The sequence below is a fragment of the Nomascus leucogenys genome, chromosome X, assembly GCF_006542625.1.
Source record: "Nomascus leucogenys isolate Asia chromosome X, Asia_NLE_v1, whole genome shotgun sequence".
Lineage (NCBI taxonomy): Eukaryota > Metazoa > Chordata > Mammalia > Primates > Hylobatidae > Nomascus > Nomascus leucogenys.
Window position 1 is genome coordinate 88,917,226 of NC_044406.1, and position 17,988 is coordinate 88,935,213.

Sequence of the window (17,988 nt, forward strand, 5' to 3'; positions counted from 1 at the left end):
CTGGACTCTTTTTGGTTGGTAAGCTATTGATTATTGCCACAATTTCAGAGCCTGTTATTGGTCTATTCAGAGATTCAACTTCTTCCTGGTTTAGTCTTGGGAGGGTGTATGTGTCGAGGAATTTATCCATTTCTTCTAGATTTTCTAGTTTATTTGCGTAGAGGTATTTGTAGTATTCTCTGATGGTAGATTGTATTTCTGTGGGATCGGTGGTGATATCCCCTTTTTCATTTTTTATTGCATCTATTTGATTTTTCTCTCTTTTCCTCTTTATTAGTCTTTCCAGCAGTCTATCAATTTTCTTGATCTTTTCAAAAAACCAGCTCCTGGATTCATTAATTTTTTGAAGGGTTTTTTGTGTCTCCATTTCCCTCAGTTCTGCTCTGATTTTAGTTATTTCTAGCCTTCTGCTAGCTTTTGAATGTGTTTGCTCTTGCTTTTCTAGTTCTTTTAATTGTGATGTTAGGGTGTCAATTTTGGATCTTTCCTGCTTTCTCTTGTGGGCATTTAGTGCTATAAATTTCCCTCTACACACTGCTTTGAATGTTTCCCACAGATTCTGATATGTTGTGTCTTTGTTCTCACTGGTTTCAAAGAACATCTTTATTTCTGCCTTCATTTCATTATGTACCCAGTAGTCATTCAGGAGCAGGTTGTTCAGTTTCCATGTAGTTGAGCGGTTTTGAGTGAGTTTCTTGATCCTGAGTTCTAGTTTGATTGCACTGTGGTCTGAGAGACAGTTTGTTATAATTTCTGTTCTTTTACATTTGCTGAGGAGAGCTTTACTTCCAACTATGTGGTTAATTTTGGAATAAGTGTGGTGTGGTGCTGAAAAAAATGTATACTCTGTTGATTTGGGGTGGAGAGTTCTGTAGATGTCTATTAGGTCCACTTTGTGCGGAGCTGAGTTCAATTCCTGGATATCTTTGTTAATTTTCTGTCTTGTTGATCTGTCTAATGTTGACAGTGGGGTGTTAAAATCTCCCATTATTATTGTGTGGGAGTTTAAGTCTCTTTGTAGGTCACTCAGGACTTGCTTTATGAATCTGGGTGCTCCTGTGTTGGGTGCATATATATTTAGGATAGTTAGCTCTTCTTGTTGAATTGATCCCTTTACCATTAGATAATGGCCTTCTTTGTCTCTTTTGATCTTTGTTGGTTTAAAGTCTGTTTTATCAGAGACTAGGATTGCAACCCCTGCCTTTTTTTGTTTTCCATTTGGTTGGTAGATCTTCCTCCATCCCTTTATTTTGAGTCTATGTGTGTCTCTGCATGTGAGGTGGGTTTCCTGAATACAGCGCACTGATGGGTCTTGACTCCTTATCCAATTTGCCAATCTGTGTCTTTTAATTGGAGCATTTAGCCCATTTATATTTAAATTTAATATTGTTATGTGTGAATTTGATCCTGTCATTACGATGTTAGTTGGTTATTTTGCTCGTTAGTTGATGCAGTTTCTTCCTAGCCTCGATGGTCTTTAGAATTTGGCATGTTTTTGCAGTGGCTGGTACCAGTTGTTCCTTTCCATGTTTAGTGCTTCCTTCAGGAGCTCTTGTAGGGCAGGCCTGGTGGTGACAAAATCTCTCAGCATTTGCTTGTCTGTAAAGTATTTTATTTCTCCTTCACTTATGAAGCTTAGTTTGGCTGGTATGAAATTCTGGGTTGAAAATTCTTTTCTTTAAAAATGTTGAATATTGGCCCCCACTCTCTTCTGGCTTGTAGAGTTTCTGCCGAGAGATCAGCTGTTAGTCCGATGGGCTTCCCTTTGTGGGTAACCCGACCTTTCTCTCTGGCTGCCCTTAACATTTTTTCCTTCATTTCAACTTTGGTGAATCTGACAATTATGTATCTTGGAGTTGCTCTTCTCGAGGAGTATCTTTGTGGCGTTCTCTGTATTTCCTGAATCTGAATGTTGGCCTGCCTTGCTAGATTGGGGAAGTTCTCCTGGATAATATCTTGCAGAGTGTTTTCCAACTTGGTTCCATTCTCCCCATCACTTTCAGGTACACCAATCAGACGTAGGTTTGGTCTTTTCACATAGTCCCATATTTCTTGGATGCTTTGTTCATTTCTTTTTATTCTTTTTTCTCTAAACTTCCCTTCTCGCTTCATTTCATTCATTTCATCTTCCCTCGCTGATATCCTTTCTTCCAGTTGATTGCATCGGCTACCGAGGCTTTTGCAATCTTTGCGTAGTTCTTGAAACTTGGCTTTCAGCTCCATCAGCTCCTTTAAGCCCTTCTCTGCATTGGTTATTCTAGTTATCCATTCGTCTAATTTTTTTTCAAAGTTTTTAACTTCTTTGCTATTGTTTTGAATTTCCTCCCATAGCTTGGAGTAGTTTGATCGTCTGAAGCCTTCTTCTCTCAACTCGTCAAAGTCATTCTTCGTCCAGCTTTGTTCCATTGCTGGTGAGGAACTGCGTTCATTTGGAGGAGGAGAGGTGCTCTGCTTTTTAGAGTTTCCAGTTTTTCTGCTCTGTTTTTTCCCCATCTTTGTGGTTTTATCTACTTTTGGTCTTTGGTGATTTTGATGTACAGATGGGTTTTTGGTGTGGATGTCCTTTCTGTTTGTTAGTTTTCCTTCTACCAGACAGGACCCTCAGCTGCAGGTCTGTTGGAGTTTGCTAGAGGTCCACTCCAGACCCTGTTTGGCTGGGTGTCAGCAGCGGTGGCTGCAGAACAGCGGATTTTCGTGAGACCGCAAATTCAGCTGTCTGATAGTTCCTCTGGAAGTTTTGTCTCAGAGGAGTAGCTGGCCGAGTGAGGTGTCAGTCTGTTCCTACTGGGGGGGTGCCTCCCAGTTAGGCTGCTTGGGGGTCAGGGACCCACTTTAGGAGGCAGTCTGCCTGTTCTCAGATCTCCAGCTGCTTGCTGGGAGAACCGCTACTCTCTTCAAAGCTATCAGTCAGGGACATTTAAGTCTGCAGAGATTCCTGCTGACTTTTTGTTTGTCTGTGCCCTGCCCCCAGAGGTGGAGCCTACAGAGGCAGGCAGGCCTCCTTGAACTGTGGTGGGCTCCACCCAGTTCGAGCTTCCTGGCTGCTTTGTTTACCTAAGCAAGCCTGGGCAATGGTGGGCGCCCCTCCCCCAGCCTTGCTGCCACCTTGCAGTTTGAGCTCAGACTGCTGTGCTAGCAATCAGCGAGACTCCATGGGCATAGGACCCTCCGAGCCAGGTGCAGGACACAATCTCCTGGTGTGCCGTTTTCCAAGCCTGTTGGAAAAGCGCAGTATTAGGGTGGGACTGACCCGATTTTCCAGGTGCTGTCTGTTACCCCTTTCTTTGACTAGGAAAGGGAACTCCCTGACCCCTTGCACTTCCCGAGTAAGGCAATGCCTCACCCTGCTTGGGCTCGTGCACAGTGCGCTGTTCCGACTGTCCTGCACCCACTGTTTGGCATTCCCTAGTGAGATAAACTCGGTACCTCAAATGGAAATGCAGAAATCACTCGTCTTCTGTGTCGCTCACGCTGGGAGCTCTAGACCGGAGCTGTTCCTATTTGGCCATCTTGGCTCCACTATTGAGATCTTTAAGTAAACTTTTGTTGAAGTATACTGTATATACAGAAAAGTGCACAAGTGATCAGCTCAATACATTTTCACAAAGTGAGCAAGAAATAAACATGAACCACACACTGGAAGCTTCCTCCAAGTCCCCATCTAGTCACTAATGCATCCCAAGTGTAACCACTATTCTGACTTCTAAAAACATAGATAGTTTTGAATTTTAAAAAAACTTTAGGTAAGCAGAATCATACAGTATATATTATTTTGTGTCTATTTTTTTGCTAACATTATCTGTGAGAATAATCCATACTGTTGCATGCAGAGTATTCATTCCATTTATGTATGACTATATTTTATGTATCCATTCTATTGATGAGGGATATTTAGATTGTTTCCAGCTTGGGACTATTATGAATAGTGCTGCTATGAACATTCTTATACATGTTGTTTGGTAAATATATGCATCCATTTCTCTTGGGTGTAATGTCATAAATTGTGCATAGTTTTACTCTGTAAACAAAATTAGGGGGTAGAGCCTGGAGTATAGTGAACTCAGCAAGGCAAATGCTATCTTATGGGAGCCTGTTGGGAAAACTAGGTTGTCTTGTCCACGAGACAGCTCTGTTAATTTCCATGTCCCGCTGAACTTAACACTTGACACTTCAGCTAGACTGTGTATTGCCTTAAATACTATTCTCAGAAATAACCAGTGGTGTCATTCTAGCAAGTATCACTCTAGAAAACTCCTTATACATACAAAGGCATAAAAAATCTTTTTAAAAGGTCATTATTTCCAAGAAAAGTGAGCAGAGGCAAGAAAAATATAATTAAAAATATTTATCTCTCCATGCCTTGTTTTATGAAATCTGCCTTTTCATGGGTCTAAGCAAGATGATGGATATTAGTTGCTGAGGGGAGAGGAAGTAAAAAGATGTGCTGTTGCCCAGTATTCTAGGATGAAGATAAAGAAGTATAAATACAAAGAGACAGTTGCTGCAGGAGAAGATAAGAAAGTGTCAGAATAAGCTTTGTCTCTGGAAATCAGAGAAAAACAAATTCCAACAAAATGGTAATGCACTTTCTTTTGGATTCCAGGATTGGCGAAGAAAAAAAATGAGTGACAGGTCTGGTGTGCTTGGGGGAAGAGAGAGAGGCAGGCACACTCTTGCATCACTACTGGTGGCAACCATGGCTCATTAGTGACATATCTCAGGTGACCAAGATCTGTGGGAAAGTCAAGTGTTTTTGATCCAGCCATCAGCTCTCTGCTGTCGACCTCAGAGAGGCGTGTTTGTAGATGAGTGAAGAAAGAAGAAACTGCTCTGGTTATGTGCAGGTTGGTGTGAGAATGAGGATTGCCTGGGAAGTCTCTCGCCCCACCAACCAGCTTATTTTAGTTCTCTAAATGGTGCATAGGGTCAGGGGGAGAGTTGGTGTTGTGGAGCCGAGTGAGAGGTGAGAAATGTTTGACAGAGCTCAGAATCAGTAAAAGGTAGGAACGGTGGCCTATCACCCAGCGCTGTGTTCACCGACCCTACCGATAGATATTGGTTTGTCTGTCTGTAGGGGGCAGTACAACCCAAGAAAAAGGAAGAAGAAAATTACAGGTTATCTGGTAGAGAATGAAGCAAGAGTGTATTCCTTCAAGGAAATGTGGAGCCAGAACCAGTCACAAGAGGGTGGTACACACAAGTGCTAAACTGGAACTTGCCCTTCTACTCCTGTCCTGTTTTCGGAAAACCCTTAATCCCAATCCTTTATGGCTCTGAGAAAGCGGTGTCAAAATCTATGGCGCAGAAAGGGGAGTGAGGTGAGGTAGAGCAGAAAAGTGGGCATTCATGGGAGAAGGGCGAGGAATAAAGTGGCAGGAAGCCAGGGTGGTGAAGATGGGTGTGCCTGAGACCTAAATGGGAGACTTTGGAAAGTTATATTCCTCACTCTGGAGTGGATGCACCTGAAACTTATGTGTCAGTGCATTTACCAATCTCTATTCTCTTTTCTCTGTTTACCTGTAGACAATAATCTAAGTAAGGGAGGAAAGAAATTGCTCCACAGAGCGTGATATGCTGGAGATAAGGGATGGAAACGAGGCGTCTGAGGCAGACTACAGAGTCCAGAGGCAATTCAGCTTCTCCCTCTCACAGCCTTTGTTTTTTCTCCTCTTACATTGGTACTGGAAAAAGATAAATGCTGCACCTCTGGGAAACCAGTGGAAATGAGTTTGAGGGAGGCAAAACCCCAGAGGCGGAACATTTGAAAATTAAGACCTTCAATCCGGAAATAGAGATACTGATACCCTTGTATCCTGTGCATTGACATGTCTCTTTGGGGAGACTCATCTGAAAGCTCTATGTGTTTGCATTGCTGCTAGGTCCATGTTGGATGGCAATTAGATTGATTGTGTCCAGGAAAAGAATGTCTAACAATCTGCTTCTTAGAATGCCACAACTAGATCACCTTTTAAAGAGTGATGTCCATCTGTGACTTGTATTAGATGTGGGATATACTCAGACTGACGAATTTGTGAAAGAAGATATGGAAGTCTGGTCTAGAAGTTGACACAGTGCTCATCCACTTATCAGAAGAAGGCACAACCAAGCAAGAAAAACAAAAAGAGCGTGGGAGCTGCAGACAGTGGGGAAGACAGGCAAGGCCCATGATCTGCAGTCAAGAGTTGAGGGCAAGCCAAGCCCTGGGGATCAGTCTGACAATAATCACGGGCAGTAAGATCTCGCAGCCTCTCCAAAAGCAAACCATCAAAATAAAAATGAATCACCTATTCCCTCAGTAAAAATAAAAAAATTTCTGGGTATGCTCAAAACTTTAAAAATGGCAGTCGTGTTCTGGACCTCTCCAAGTGTCTTTTCATTCAGGGAAAACTGTTGTTTGCCGAGCCCAAGGATGCGGGCTTTCCGTTTGGCCAGGATATCAATAGCCATGTGGCCAGCCTCTCAATGGCTAGAAACACGAGCCCCACTCCAGACCCCACTGTTAGAGAGGCTTTGTGTGCCCCGGATAGCTTACATGCGAGTATTGAAAGTCAGGGCCAGATTAAGATGTACATCAATGAAGTGTGTCGGGAGACTGTGTCACGTTGCTGCAACTCATTTCTGCAGCAGGCCGGATTAAATTTGTTAATAAGCATGACAGTTATTAATAACATGCTTGCCAAGTCCGTTTCAGACTTGAAGTTTCCTTTGATATCAGAGGGAAGTGGATGTGCTAAGGTTCAGGTTTTGAAACCGCTGATGGGTTTGTCTGAAAAGCCAGTCTTGGCGGGGGAGTTAGTCAGTGCCCAGATGCTCTTCTCATTCATGTCCCTCTTTATCAGAAATGGAAACAGAGAGATTCTCCTGGAAACCCCTGCCCCATAAACGGCCCTCTCGAACACAATGGGACGGAATCCACCCACAACGCGCTTGGTTTGCAGATGTCAAAGAATCTGCAGAGGGTGCTACTGAAGATTCAGCCTTAGCCAATCACCACCTCATTGGGTGAAAGTTCCAGGGCTCAATCCAGGACCACACTCTTATTGGCCAGGCAGGGGCTCCCACAGAGCTTTGAGTAACTTCTTGGTTGTGCAGTCTGCAGGCAATGTTGGCATTGTAAATTCCTCCCTTGCAGCCTCCTTCGTGTGGTGAGGGGATCACTTCAGCTGCCTGCTGTGGACAAAGAACATCAAATTACGGCATCACGAGTGCTATTGTTGCCTGTGGTGGTCTCCCTGTCCAAGAGGACCGCTTTGCAGAGACCAGAGGCATATCGCAGCTTGAGCTGAAAATGCATTTGTTGCAGCTTAGGTTGAATTATTTTTCGTTTACCCTTTCTTCTACACGCGCCTGATGGATAGTGAACCCATTCATCAAAAAAGTGCACTGCTCTTCTGTCTATTGTACCGACTTAACCTCTTCCACCCAAGTCCGCATCTGTGTGTATCATCAATAAAGTTGTGTGCTTTGATTGGCAGAAAAGAGTCATGGTCCTTGTCCTTGAGTTTACAGTCTGCACGGAGAGGAGGACAGAAAAAAAGCACGGTAAACGCCAGCTGACTGGAACGTCTGCTCCCTGACAAATGCAGGCTTATCGGTGCTCACAGGACGCAGGGATAGAGAGGGGCTGCAGTGCTCAGAATAAACTTCAAGAAGGGGCTGGGAGCGGGGATGGGGGAAGGGGAGGGGCACAGCGGGGGAGTTCGTGGAATTGGGATGGAAAGTTGAGAGGACTGAAAGAGACAATACTCATGGAGCAGGCAGCACCGTGCCCGGCACAGAGAAATCCCTTCTTAATGTCTTTTCCTTGACTGCCAGCCTGGAGAGAAAGGTCAGTAACCCTGGCCTTTTCGATTGTCTGCGCATCCCGACGTGGGGATGGGGACCGGGGTGGAACGGGTGGGGGCGCTCTACCACGCATCGGGGCGCATTTATTGCACAATGATGGCGATAAAGGTTGCCGCTTGCCCAGCACCTACCCTGTGTAGTTCTATCCCTCCTGCGAAGCCACGGGGAAATCTGCTTCCAGCCCTCCTTCTCTCTTCCTTGGATCCCCAGGGCTACTTCCTGGCAGAGTGAGAGGGTTGGCCGCTGCTCCCTTTGGAGCAACCTCCTTTCTTCCATATCCCCACTACCTGTGGTGGGACCCAGGAAGGGAACAGTGGAGCCCTCCATCAACTAGCTGCGGGGGTGATAGGGCAGATGCTGAGGGCACTTGGCACGACCGTGGCCACTCCATCCATCCGGAGACACCTCCACACTCTCCATCTGAGGTTCCTGCACCTTGCCAGGAAAGGAAGAACCCGTGGGCGCAGAAGCACTCCATGGGTCAGGGCAGCTCGTTCTGCCCCGCCCCCACCTCCAACATTACCAGATCCCGCCCAGCAGGTTTAGCCCCTGAATCAGCAAAGCCAGGTTCCCTGCATGTTGGTGATGTGTGTGTCAAGAAGTGGTCCCCTTCCCTAAAGCCATGGCAAACCCAGTAAACACATCTGCTTCCCCTTGGGCAAGGCTGCTGCCGTGCCCGGTGCCCTCTCAGTCTCCCAGGGCTGCTGCTGTGGGTCACTGTGCCCTGGGCAGCCGCAATCTCTCTGGTGCTGGGCGTTCTGCTTGTTCTCTTCCACACAGAACAAAGCTTTCTTTTCTTGTCTTATTCTCCCTTCCCCCCGCAGCTTGCGTTCCAGGTGGGTTACAACTTTCCTGCTTGTACCATCTGCCCCACAGTCCATGCTGGCCACAGGGCCTGAGTGCCTGCCGGGTCCCCTGACCAACTCTGGGAAACCCTCCCACCTGGAATGGGGACCAGACCTCTTCCCAGGCCCTGGCGCCTGGGATGGCCAACAAGTGACTTGCTGTTGTTGTGACACCACACCCCCCGTCAAGGCTCACACTGCTGGGGGGGCTTACTTGGCTGGCTCTGGGAGCCCTGTCTCGGTTCCTAAGGGTTCCTGATAGCTGTCAGAAGGACCACCCTTTCTCCCAAGCCAACCGCAGTCTGGCTGGGCAATCTGATTTCAAAGGGGATTTCCCTGCAGACAGCTCCGTGTGCACTTTTCCCAGTGGAGCCTGCTTCGCCAATGCTGTCTTCAGTTACACCTCATCGCCCAGTCTCTTTGAGCACAAAGGCATCCTCCTAGCCTGCGGTCCCGAATTAGCATGCACCTCCCTACTTCCCTGCACGCTACCAAGTTTGCCTTTACGTACACTTGTCCACCATCTCTGAGGCACTTGACACCGTGAGGCCGCAGCTGAGTCCTAACTCAGGGAGCGCCCCAGAGGCTTTCTGCCCATCTCCTGAGCAAACTCTGTCACAGAAAAGCCCATCAGCGTCCAAGTGTCTCCACGGCGTTGTCTTGGCCCAAGTCAAAACCCTCCTGTCCATTTGCTGGCACTGCCCTCCCGAAAGCACTCACGCACAGCCCTTCTGTCCTGGCCCTCATTCCCTGACCGGTTGCAGTGCCTGGGTACGAGCCCAGTTCCCGTGGATTCTGCCTCCCTGGGATGCTCGGGGGAGTCGGGAGCAGGCCTGCCTCCCAGGGCCTGATCAAGACACTCAGAGGTTCTCAGCACTGGCAAGAGCGCCGGTGCCCCCATTCCACACGTAACGCAAACATAAAAACAGCCCTGAGCCATCAATCACAATACATACCTGCCTGCTGCAACCAAAAGACAGCCTTTCTGGGCTTCCCCGTGGCAAACATTGGGAAAGGTCATCAATCCTGAGCTTGCCACATTCTGTGGGAAGTGCTCTGCCTCGATGGTGCCGCCCCAGCCTGAGCCCATCTCTTGTGTCAATCTGGAACTGCCGCCACAGGCTGTCTTCCACCTCCTGAAAGGGCCCTGAGTTTTCCTTCTCATCTATCTTATGAGCACGTTTCCATTTGGTGCCTGTAGGCACTGACTGACTTCCAGACCAACTTCAGGTGCCCTCCCCAGCCTGCTGCCTCTCCTAGGGATTTTGTGGTTTGCCACCCCCACCCCGCCCCCCTCCAGGTGAGTGCACACAAGGTTGCAGACAACCAGCTTCCCGGCAGGCACGTCCTGTCTCAGACGCTGGATCCTCACCGGGGTGCTCCGTGTCACTCTCAAAGCAGTATCCACCACGATCCCCTTACTTTTAAGTGCCACCCTGGACCAGCATAGCCCTCACCCAGTCCATCCCTCTGACGATGCACCACTGGGCTAAGAGTTGGGCAGCTGTGGCAAGGGGTCGCTCTTGCCTCTCTTCTGAGGGACACTGGCTGCTCTATGATGCAGGTGGGCACTGCACCAGAGTCCAGCAGAGTGCTGCAGAGGGCCGGCCCTTGCCCCGTCTGTTACAGATGCCAGATGTGTCTTCTCACTGGCTGCCACTTCCCTACTCTCTCTGCTCATGGCCTCCTTTCCATCCTGGAGGTCCATTTCCCCTTATTGCCTCTTGTTTTGGTGTGACGTTTAGGACAGCCTTTCCCACTTTCCCATGAACACAGTCTCCTTGGCAGTTTTCTCCTTCTTTCACACCTTTCTATTCAGAGTTTTGTCTCATCGATCTGCCTGAAATTTACTTTTGTGCAAGGTGAGAGACAGTGATGTGACTTGACTTCTTTTCCCGCATGATTAGCTGATGAGCCCAGCACCACTGGTTGAGCACTCCGTTCTAGTGCTGTCTGTGGCACGTTCTGGGATCCTCATGAGCCCGGCTGCGCACCCGCTCATTAAAGTTTCTCCTGAGGCACATCCCTTTCCCTCAGGAACGTCTTACTGACTTGGAGTCCCTCAGCTCACTAGGTGGCCTAAGGCAGGTGGTGTGTGTGTGTGTGTGTGTGTGTGTGTGTGTGTGTGTGTTGGTGGAGAGAGCTGTGTTGGTGCTTGTGAGCAAGCCTCTGCTCCAGGTACATTCTCAGGACATATTGCGGCCCACAGGAAGCTTAGGAACTCTCATCCCGCCAAGCTTTGCATCATGGCAAACTGGGCACTGGTCTCTCGCCTCTCCCAAATTACTATATCTGTGCAAGACAAAAGCAATTTCCTTTTCTAAGTATAGAGTTGCTGTACTGTCCCATATGGTAGTCATTAGCTACACTTGAAATAAGATCCTTGTAACATGTTGCAACCACTGCAAATGTTTTCTCTCACCCCATCTCTGGATATTTTTGTGTATGCGTGATTTATTTCATCACTCAGGAAATTGAGTTTTCTGTGTCTGTCAATATTTTCCTTTTAGGACTTCTATATGTACTGTTTTCTTGCTTCCTCTTCCCTTCCTTCCTTCCTTCCTTTCTTTATTTTCCATGACAGCCTTTCCTTCTCAAAGTTATAAGAAAAACTTTTGCCTATTTCCTTAGAAGGAATACAAACACAATATCTTTTTTACAGTTAGCTTCATTGTTAACCTACTAGTAGTGTGTGTGTGTGTGTGTGTCTGTCTGTCTGTCCATACAGTTTGAGGTAGATTTTCTATCTTAATTTTCTCTAAATATATTATTAATTATACTAATGTCATTTATTGTAGAACACACCATTTATGTTTTGATTGAAATTATATTAACTTTATGGATCAAATTGGCAAGGATTGGCATCTTAGAATTTTATCTATGTACAACTATTTAAACCTTTTTGTCACTTGTGATATTTTCTTTATAAAGATCATTCACATTTCTTTTTGGGGTATTCCTAAGGATTTATCTGTTTTTCTGTGTGGACATGATATTTACCTTGTCCTATAAGACTGCTAATTTGACTCTTCTGTCCTCATCCTACATGCCAGCACACAGGCCATATCTTTGGCTTCTACTGCTTTGAGAATAGCAATGAAAAAATTGGACAGTGAAGTGCCTCACCATTGCTACTCTCAAAGAGGAGGGAAGGAGGAAAAAACAAAGCATTTGGACCTAGTGTTCTACAAATGTTCTTTTCCCAGAAATCTTTCTAAAGACCCTTTCCCTGCCTTCGTTTTATTTTTATGTTGTCTTTCTCCCCCACTCCCCTGGCAGTGGAGTAGTCCAAACTAGTTCTTCTGGTTTATTCGATCATGTTTCTTTCGACCCTGGCAAGGTCTTTATTAAGTCTAGCCATCAGTATTCTATTGTTTTTTGTTCTCAAATATCTGGATATGGGATAATTTTGAAGGAAGGAAAGGCAATTTGATGGCTGCAGCTATTACCATGATTAAGCACTCCAGATAACCGTGTTACACAACCGTCCTCTGAATAAATATTTGCATCTCACAAAGACCAATTGTCAATGCATAGATCTATATCCAGAGTTCTGTATTTTTAATTATCCAGTCCTTTGAGTTGGGTCGTAGATGAAGTTGGCAACTTCCCCTCACCTGGGGATGGGGCATGGAGGTAAGGGAAGTGTTGGGAGATGTTATCACCAGCCTTCTCTCACAGCCTTTTCTAGCCTTACACTTGAGCTGTCCCATGTTAGACTCAGCATTTTTTCAGCTTGTGCCTATGGAAGTGAAGAAACTAACCTCAATACTCTTAAATTTCCCAGTAACTTATCTGGTAATACCTGATACCCACCACTCTCTAGGGTTTCAATTTGGGAATTGATTTGAACCAGGACACATGAGATTGGCTGTTTTTTCTTCATCTTTCCTCTCTCCTTTCCACAAAGTTTCCTTCTGATAAAGATTTCCTTTAGGTCCTGAGTTCTCACTACCTTTGGCTTACATTAAAGATCTTTGGTCAGAATCTCCCAGGCCTGGTTACCAATATGTAATGGCAGATTTTGGAATTTAGGAAAACTTGAAATTGATAGCTATGAATTTTTAAAATTAGCTTTGAGAACTCAAAGTTTCTTGAGCAAGGTACTGGCAGTACCTTTCTGCTTCTTATAAGCCATAGGGTCCATTGAGGTGCTGTCAACTTGTACATGTTTCTTATTTTTGAGAAATATACAAACAGAGAAATATCCTAATTACTTAGTCTTGATGGTGAATAATGAAAATAGGGAGGCACACAGGGGGCAAGTTGGCAACGAGAATATTGCCCTGTACCCTTTGCCTCAGTTTTCAGGAGGATAGAACAAAGACAGATGTTTGTGGAATGAGGAAACTCTACAAAACATATATTAGGGATCTCACGTGATATCTACAAGGCTGAGCAAAGACCAATCAGCCAACTCTTTACATTTTATATTATTATTATTATTTTTATTTTTATTATTGTACTTTAAGTTTTAGGGTACATGTACACAACGTGCAGGTTTGTTACATATGTATCCATGTGCCATGTTGATGTCCTGCACCCATTAACTCGTCATTTAGCATTAGGTGTATCTCCTAATGCTGTCCCTCCCCCCTCCCCCCACCCCACAACAGTCCCCGGTGTGTGATGTTCCCCTTCCTACGTCCATGTGTTCTCATTGTTCACTTCCCATCTATGAGTGAGAACATGCGGTGTTTGGTGTTTTCACCTTGTGATAGTTTACTGAGAATGATGACTTCCAGTTTCATCCATGTCCCTACAAAGGACATGAACTCATCATTTTTTATGGCTGCATAGTATTCCATGGTGTATATGTGCCACATTTTCTTAATCCAGTCTATTGTTGTTGGACATTTGGGTTGCTTCCAACTCTTTGCTATTGTGAATAGTGCCGCAATAAACATACGTGTGCATGTGTCTTTATAGCAGCATGATTTATAGTCCTTTGGGTATATACCCAGTAATGGGATGGCTGGGTCAAATGGTATTTCTAGTTCTAGATCCCTGAGGAATCACCACACTGACTTCCACAATGGTGGAACTAGTTTACAGTCCCACCAACAGTGTAAAAGTGTTCCTATTTCTCCACATCCTCTCCAGCACCTGTAGTTTCCTGACTTTTTAATGATGGCCATTCTAACTGGTGTGAGATGGTATCTCATTGTGGTTTTGATTTGCATTTCTCTGATGGCCAGTGATGATGAGCATTTTTGCATGTGTTTTTTGGCTGCATAAATGTCTTTTTTTGAGAAGTGTCTGTTCATGTCCTTTGCCCACTTTTTGATGGGGTTGTTTGTTTTTTTCTGGTAAATTTGTTTGAGTTCATTGTAGATTCTGGATATTAGCCCTTTGTCAGATGAGTAGGTTGCAAAAATTTTCTCCCATTCTGTAGGTTGCCTGTTCACTCTGATGGTAGTTTCTTTTGCTGTGCAGAAGCTCTTTAGTTTAATTAGATCCCATTTGTCAATTTTGGCTTTTGTTGCCATTGCTTTTGGTGTTTTAGACATGAAGTCCTTGCCCACGCCTATGTCCTGAATGGTAATGCCTAGGTTTTCTTCTAGGGTTTTTATGGTTTTAGGTCTAACATTTAAGTCTTTAATCCTTCTTGAATTAATTTTTGTATAAGGTGTAAAGAAGGGATCCAGTTTCAGCTTTCTACATATGGCTAGCCAGTTTTCCCAGCACCATATATTAAATAGGGAATCCTTTCCCCATTTCTTGTTTTTGTCAGGTTTGTCAAAGATCAGATAGTTGTAGATATGTGGCGTTATTTCTGAGGGCTCTGTTCTGTTCCATTGAGCTATATCTCTGTTTTGGTACCAGTACCATGCTGTTTTGGTTACTGTAGCCTTGTAGTATAGTTTGAAGTCAGGCAGCGTGATGCCTCCAGCTTTGTTCTTTTGGCTTAGGATTGACTTGGCGATGCGGGCTCTTTTTTGGTTCCATATGAACTTTAAAGTAGTTTTTTCCAATTCTGTGAAGAAAGTCATTGGTAGCTTGATGGGGATGGCATTGAATCTATAAATTACCTTGGGCAGTATGGCCATTTTCATATTGATTCTTCCAACCCATGATCATGGAATGTTCTTCCATTTGTTTGTATCCTCTTTTATTTCATTGAGCAGTGGTTTGTAGTTCTCCTTGAAGAGGTCCTTCACATCCCTTGTAAGTTGGATTCCTAGGTATTTTATTCTCTTTGAAGCAATTGTGAATGGGAGTTCACTCATGATTTGGCTCTCTGTCTGTGATTGCTGTACAAGAATGCTTGTGATTTTTGTACATTGATTTTGTATCCTGAGACTTTGCTGAAGTTGCTAATCAGCTTAAGGAGATATTGGGCTGAGACAATGGGGTTTTCTAGATATACAATCCTGTCATCTGCAAACAGGGACAATTTGACTTCCTCTTTTCCTAATTGAATACCCTTTATTTCCTTCTCCTGCCTGATTGCCCTGGCCAGAACTTCCAGCACTATGTTGAATAGGAGTGGTGAGAGAGGGCATCCCTCTCTTGTGCCAGTTTTCAAAGGGAATGCTTCCAGTTTTTGCCCATTCAGTATGATATTGGCTGTGGGTTTGTCATAGATAGCTCTTATTATTTTGAGATACGTCCCATCAATACCTAATTTATTGAGAGTTTTTAGCGTGAAGGGTTGTTGAATTTTGTCAAAGGCCTTTTCTGCATCTATTGAGATAATCATGTGGTTTTTGTCTTTGGTTCTGTTTATATGCTGGATTACATTTATTGATTTGCGTATGTTTAACCAGCCTTGCATCCCAGGGATGAAGCCCACTTGATCATGGTGGATAAGCTTTTTGATGTGCTGCTGGATTCGGTTTGCTAGTATTTTATTGAGGATTTTTGCATCAATGTTCATCAAGGATATTGGTCTGAAATTCTCTTTTTTTGTTGTGTCTCTGCCAGGCTTTGGTATCAGGACGATGCTGGCCTCATAAAATGTGTTAGGGAGGATTCCCTTTTTTCTATTGATTGGAATAGTTTCAGAAGGAATGGTACCAGCTCCTCCTGTACTCTGGTAGAATTCGGCTGTGAATCCATCAGGTCCTGGACTCTTTTTGGTTGGTAAGCTATTGATTATTGCCACAATTTCAGAGCCTGTTATTGGTCTATTCAGAGATTCAACTTCTTCCTGGTTTAGTCTTGGGAGGGTGTATGTGTCGAGGAATTTATCCATTTCTTCTAGATTTTCTAGTTTATTTGCGTAGAGGTTTTGTAGTATTCTCTGATGGTAGTTGTATTTCTGTGGGATCGGTGGTGATATCCCCTTTTCATTTTTTATTGCATCTATTTGATTTTTCTCTCTTTTCCTCTTTATTAGTCTTGCCAGCAGTCTATCAATTTTCTTGATCTTTTCAAAAAACCAGCTCCTGGATTCATTAATTTTTTGAAGGGTTTTTTGTGTCTCCATTTCCCTCAGTTCTGCTCTGATTTTAGTTATTTCTAGCCTTCTGCTAGCTTTTGAATGTGTTTGCTCTTGCTTTTCTAGTTCTTTTAATTGTGATGTTAGGGTGTCAATTTTGGATCTTTCCTGCTTTCTCTTGTGGGCATTTAGTGCTATAAATTTCCCTCTACACACTGCTTTGAATGTGTCCCAGAGATTCTGGTATGTTGTGTCTTTGTTCTCGTTGGTTTCAAAGAACATCTTTATTTCTGCCTTCATTTCATTATGTACCCAGTAGTCATTCAGGAGCAGGTTGTTCAGTTTCCATGTAGTTGAGCGGTTTTGAGTGAGTTTCTTGATCCTGAGTTCTAGTTTGATTGCACTGTGATCTGAGAGACAGTTTGTTATAATTTCTGTTCTTTTACATTTGCTGAGGAGAGCTTTACTTCCAACTATGTGGTCAATTTTGGAATAAGTGTGGTGTGGTGCTGAAAAAAATGTATATTCTGTTGATTTGGGGTGGAGAGTTCTGTAGATGTGTATTAGGTCTGCTTGGTGCAGAGCTGAGTTCAATTCCTGGGTATCCTTGTTAACTTTCTGTCTCATTGATCTGTCTAATGTTGACAGTGGGGTGTTAAAATCTCCCATTATTATTGTGTGGGTGTCTAAGTCTCTTTGTAGGTCACTCAGGACTTGCTTTATGAATCTGGGTGCTCCTGTATTGGGTGCATATATATTTAGGATAGTTAGCTCTTCTTGTTGAATTGATCCCTTTACCATTAGATAATGGCCTTCTTTGTCTCTTTTGATCTTTGTTGGTTTAAAGTCTGTCTTATCAGAGACTAGGATTGCAACCCCTGCCTTTTTTTGTTTTCCATTTGCTTGGCAGATCTTCCTCCATCCTTTTATTTTGAGCCTATGTGTGCCTCTGCACGTGAGATGGGTTTCCTGAATACAGCACATTGATGGGTCTTGACTCTATCCAATTTGCCAGTTTGTGTCGTTTAATTGGAGCATTTAGTCCATTTACATTTAAAGTTAATATTGTTATGTGTGAATTTGATCCTGTCATTATGATGTTAGCTGGTTATTTTGCTCGTTAGTTGATGCAGTTTCTTCCTAGCCTCGATGGTCTCTACAATTTGGCATGATTTTGCAGTAGCTGGTACCGGTTGTTCCTTTCCATGTTTAGTGCTTCCTTCAGGAGCTCTTTGAGTGCAGGCCTGGTGGTGACAAAATCTCTCAGTATTATTATCATTATTAAGACGGAGCCTCACTCTGTCTCCCAGGCTGGAGTGCAGTGGTGCAATCTCGGCTCACTGCAACCTTCTCCTCCCGGGTTCAAGCGATTCTCCTTCCTCAGCCTCCTGAGTAGCCGGGATTACAGGCATGTGCCACCACACCCAGCTAATTTTTCTATTTTTAGTAGAGATGAGGTTTCGCCATGTTGGCCAGGCTGGTCTCAAACTCCTGACCTCAGGTGGTCTGCCCACCTTGGCCTTGCAAAGAGCTAGGATTACAGGCATGAGCCACCGCACCTGACCGCATTTTATCTTATTTTTAAACTTAATTTGTTTTTAAAAACTGGTAACACATCCTAGTGGTTCAAAATTCAAAAGATAACAAAGGGTATACATTTAAAAATCTTTTAACCCCCTCTCTTACCAACTACTTGCTTCTCTCCCACCAGAAGCAGTTTCTAATGCATTATTATAGAGATATTACACAGGCACACATAAACACACAAATAAACACACATACACACAAACAGCAATGTGTTAATAACCTTGTCAATCCTTGGTTATCACTAGATTAAAAATTTGCTTTTCACTTTATAGCTGAATAGTATTTTATTGCATGAATGTGTCATAATTACTTAGTTTCCTATTTGTG

General features: G+C 44.2%; 1 protein-coding gene across 1 annotated transcript; it reads left to right on the top strand.

Annotated features, from left to right (window-relative positions):
• Window positions 1-6,279: 6,279 nt before the first annotated feature.
• Window positions 6,280-7,479, top strand: LOC100583993 (protein ARMCX6-like; the record flags this gene model as incomplete). Its single annotated transcript, XM_030806510.1, has 1 exon — window positions 6,280-7,479. A coding segment is annotated over one exon (603 nt), but the record flags the coding sequence as incomplete, so codon positions are not given.
• Window positions 7,480-17,988: the final 10,509 nt, after the last annotated feature.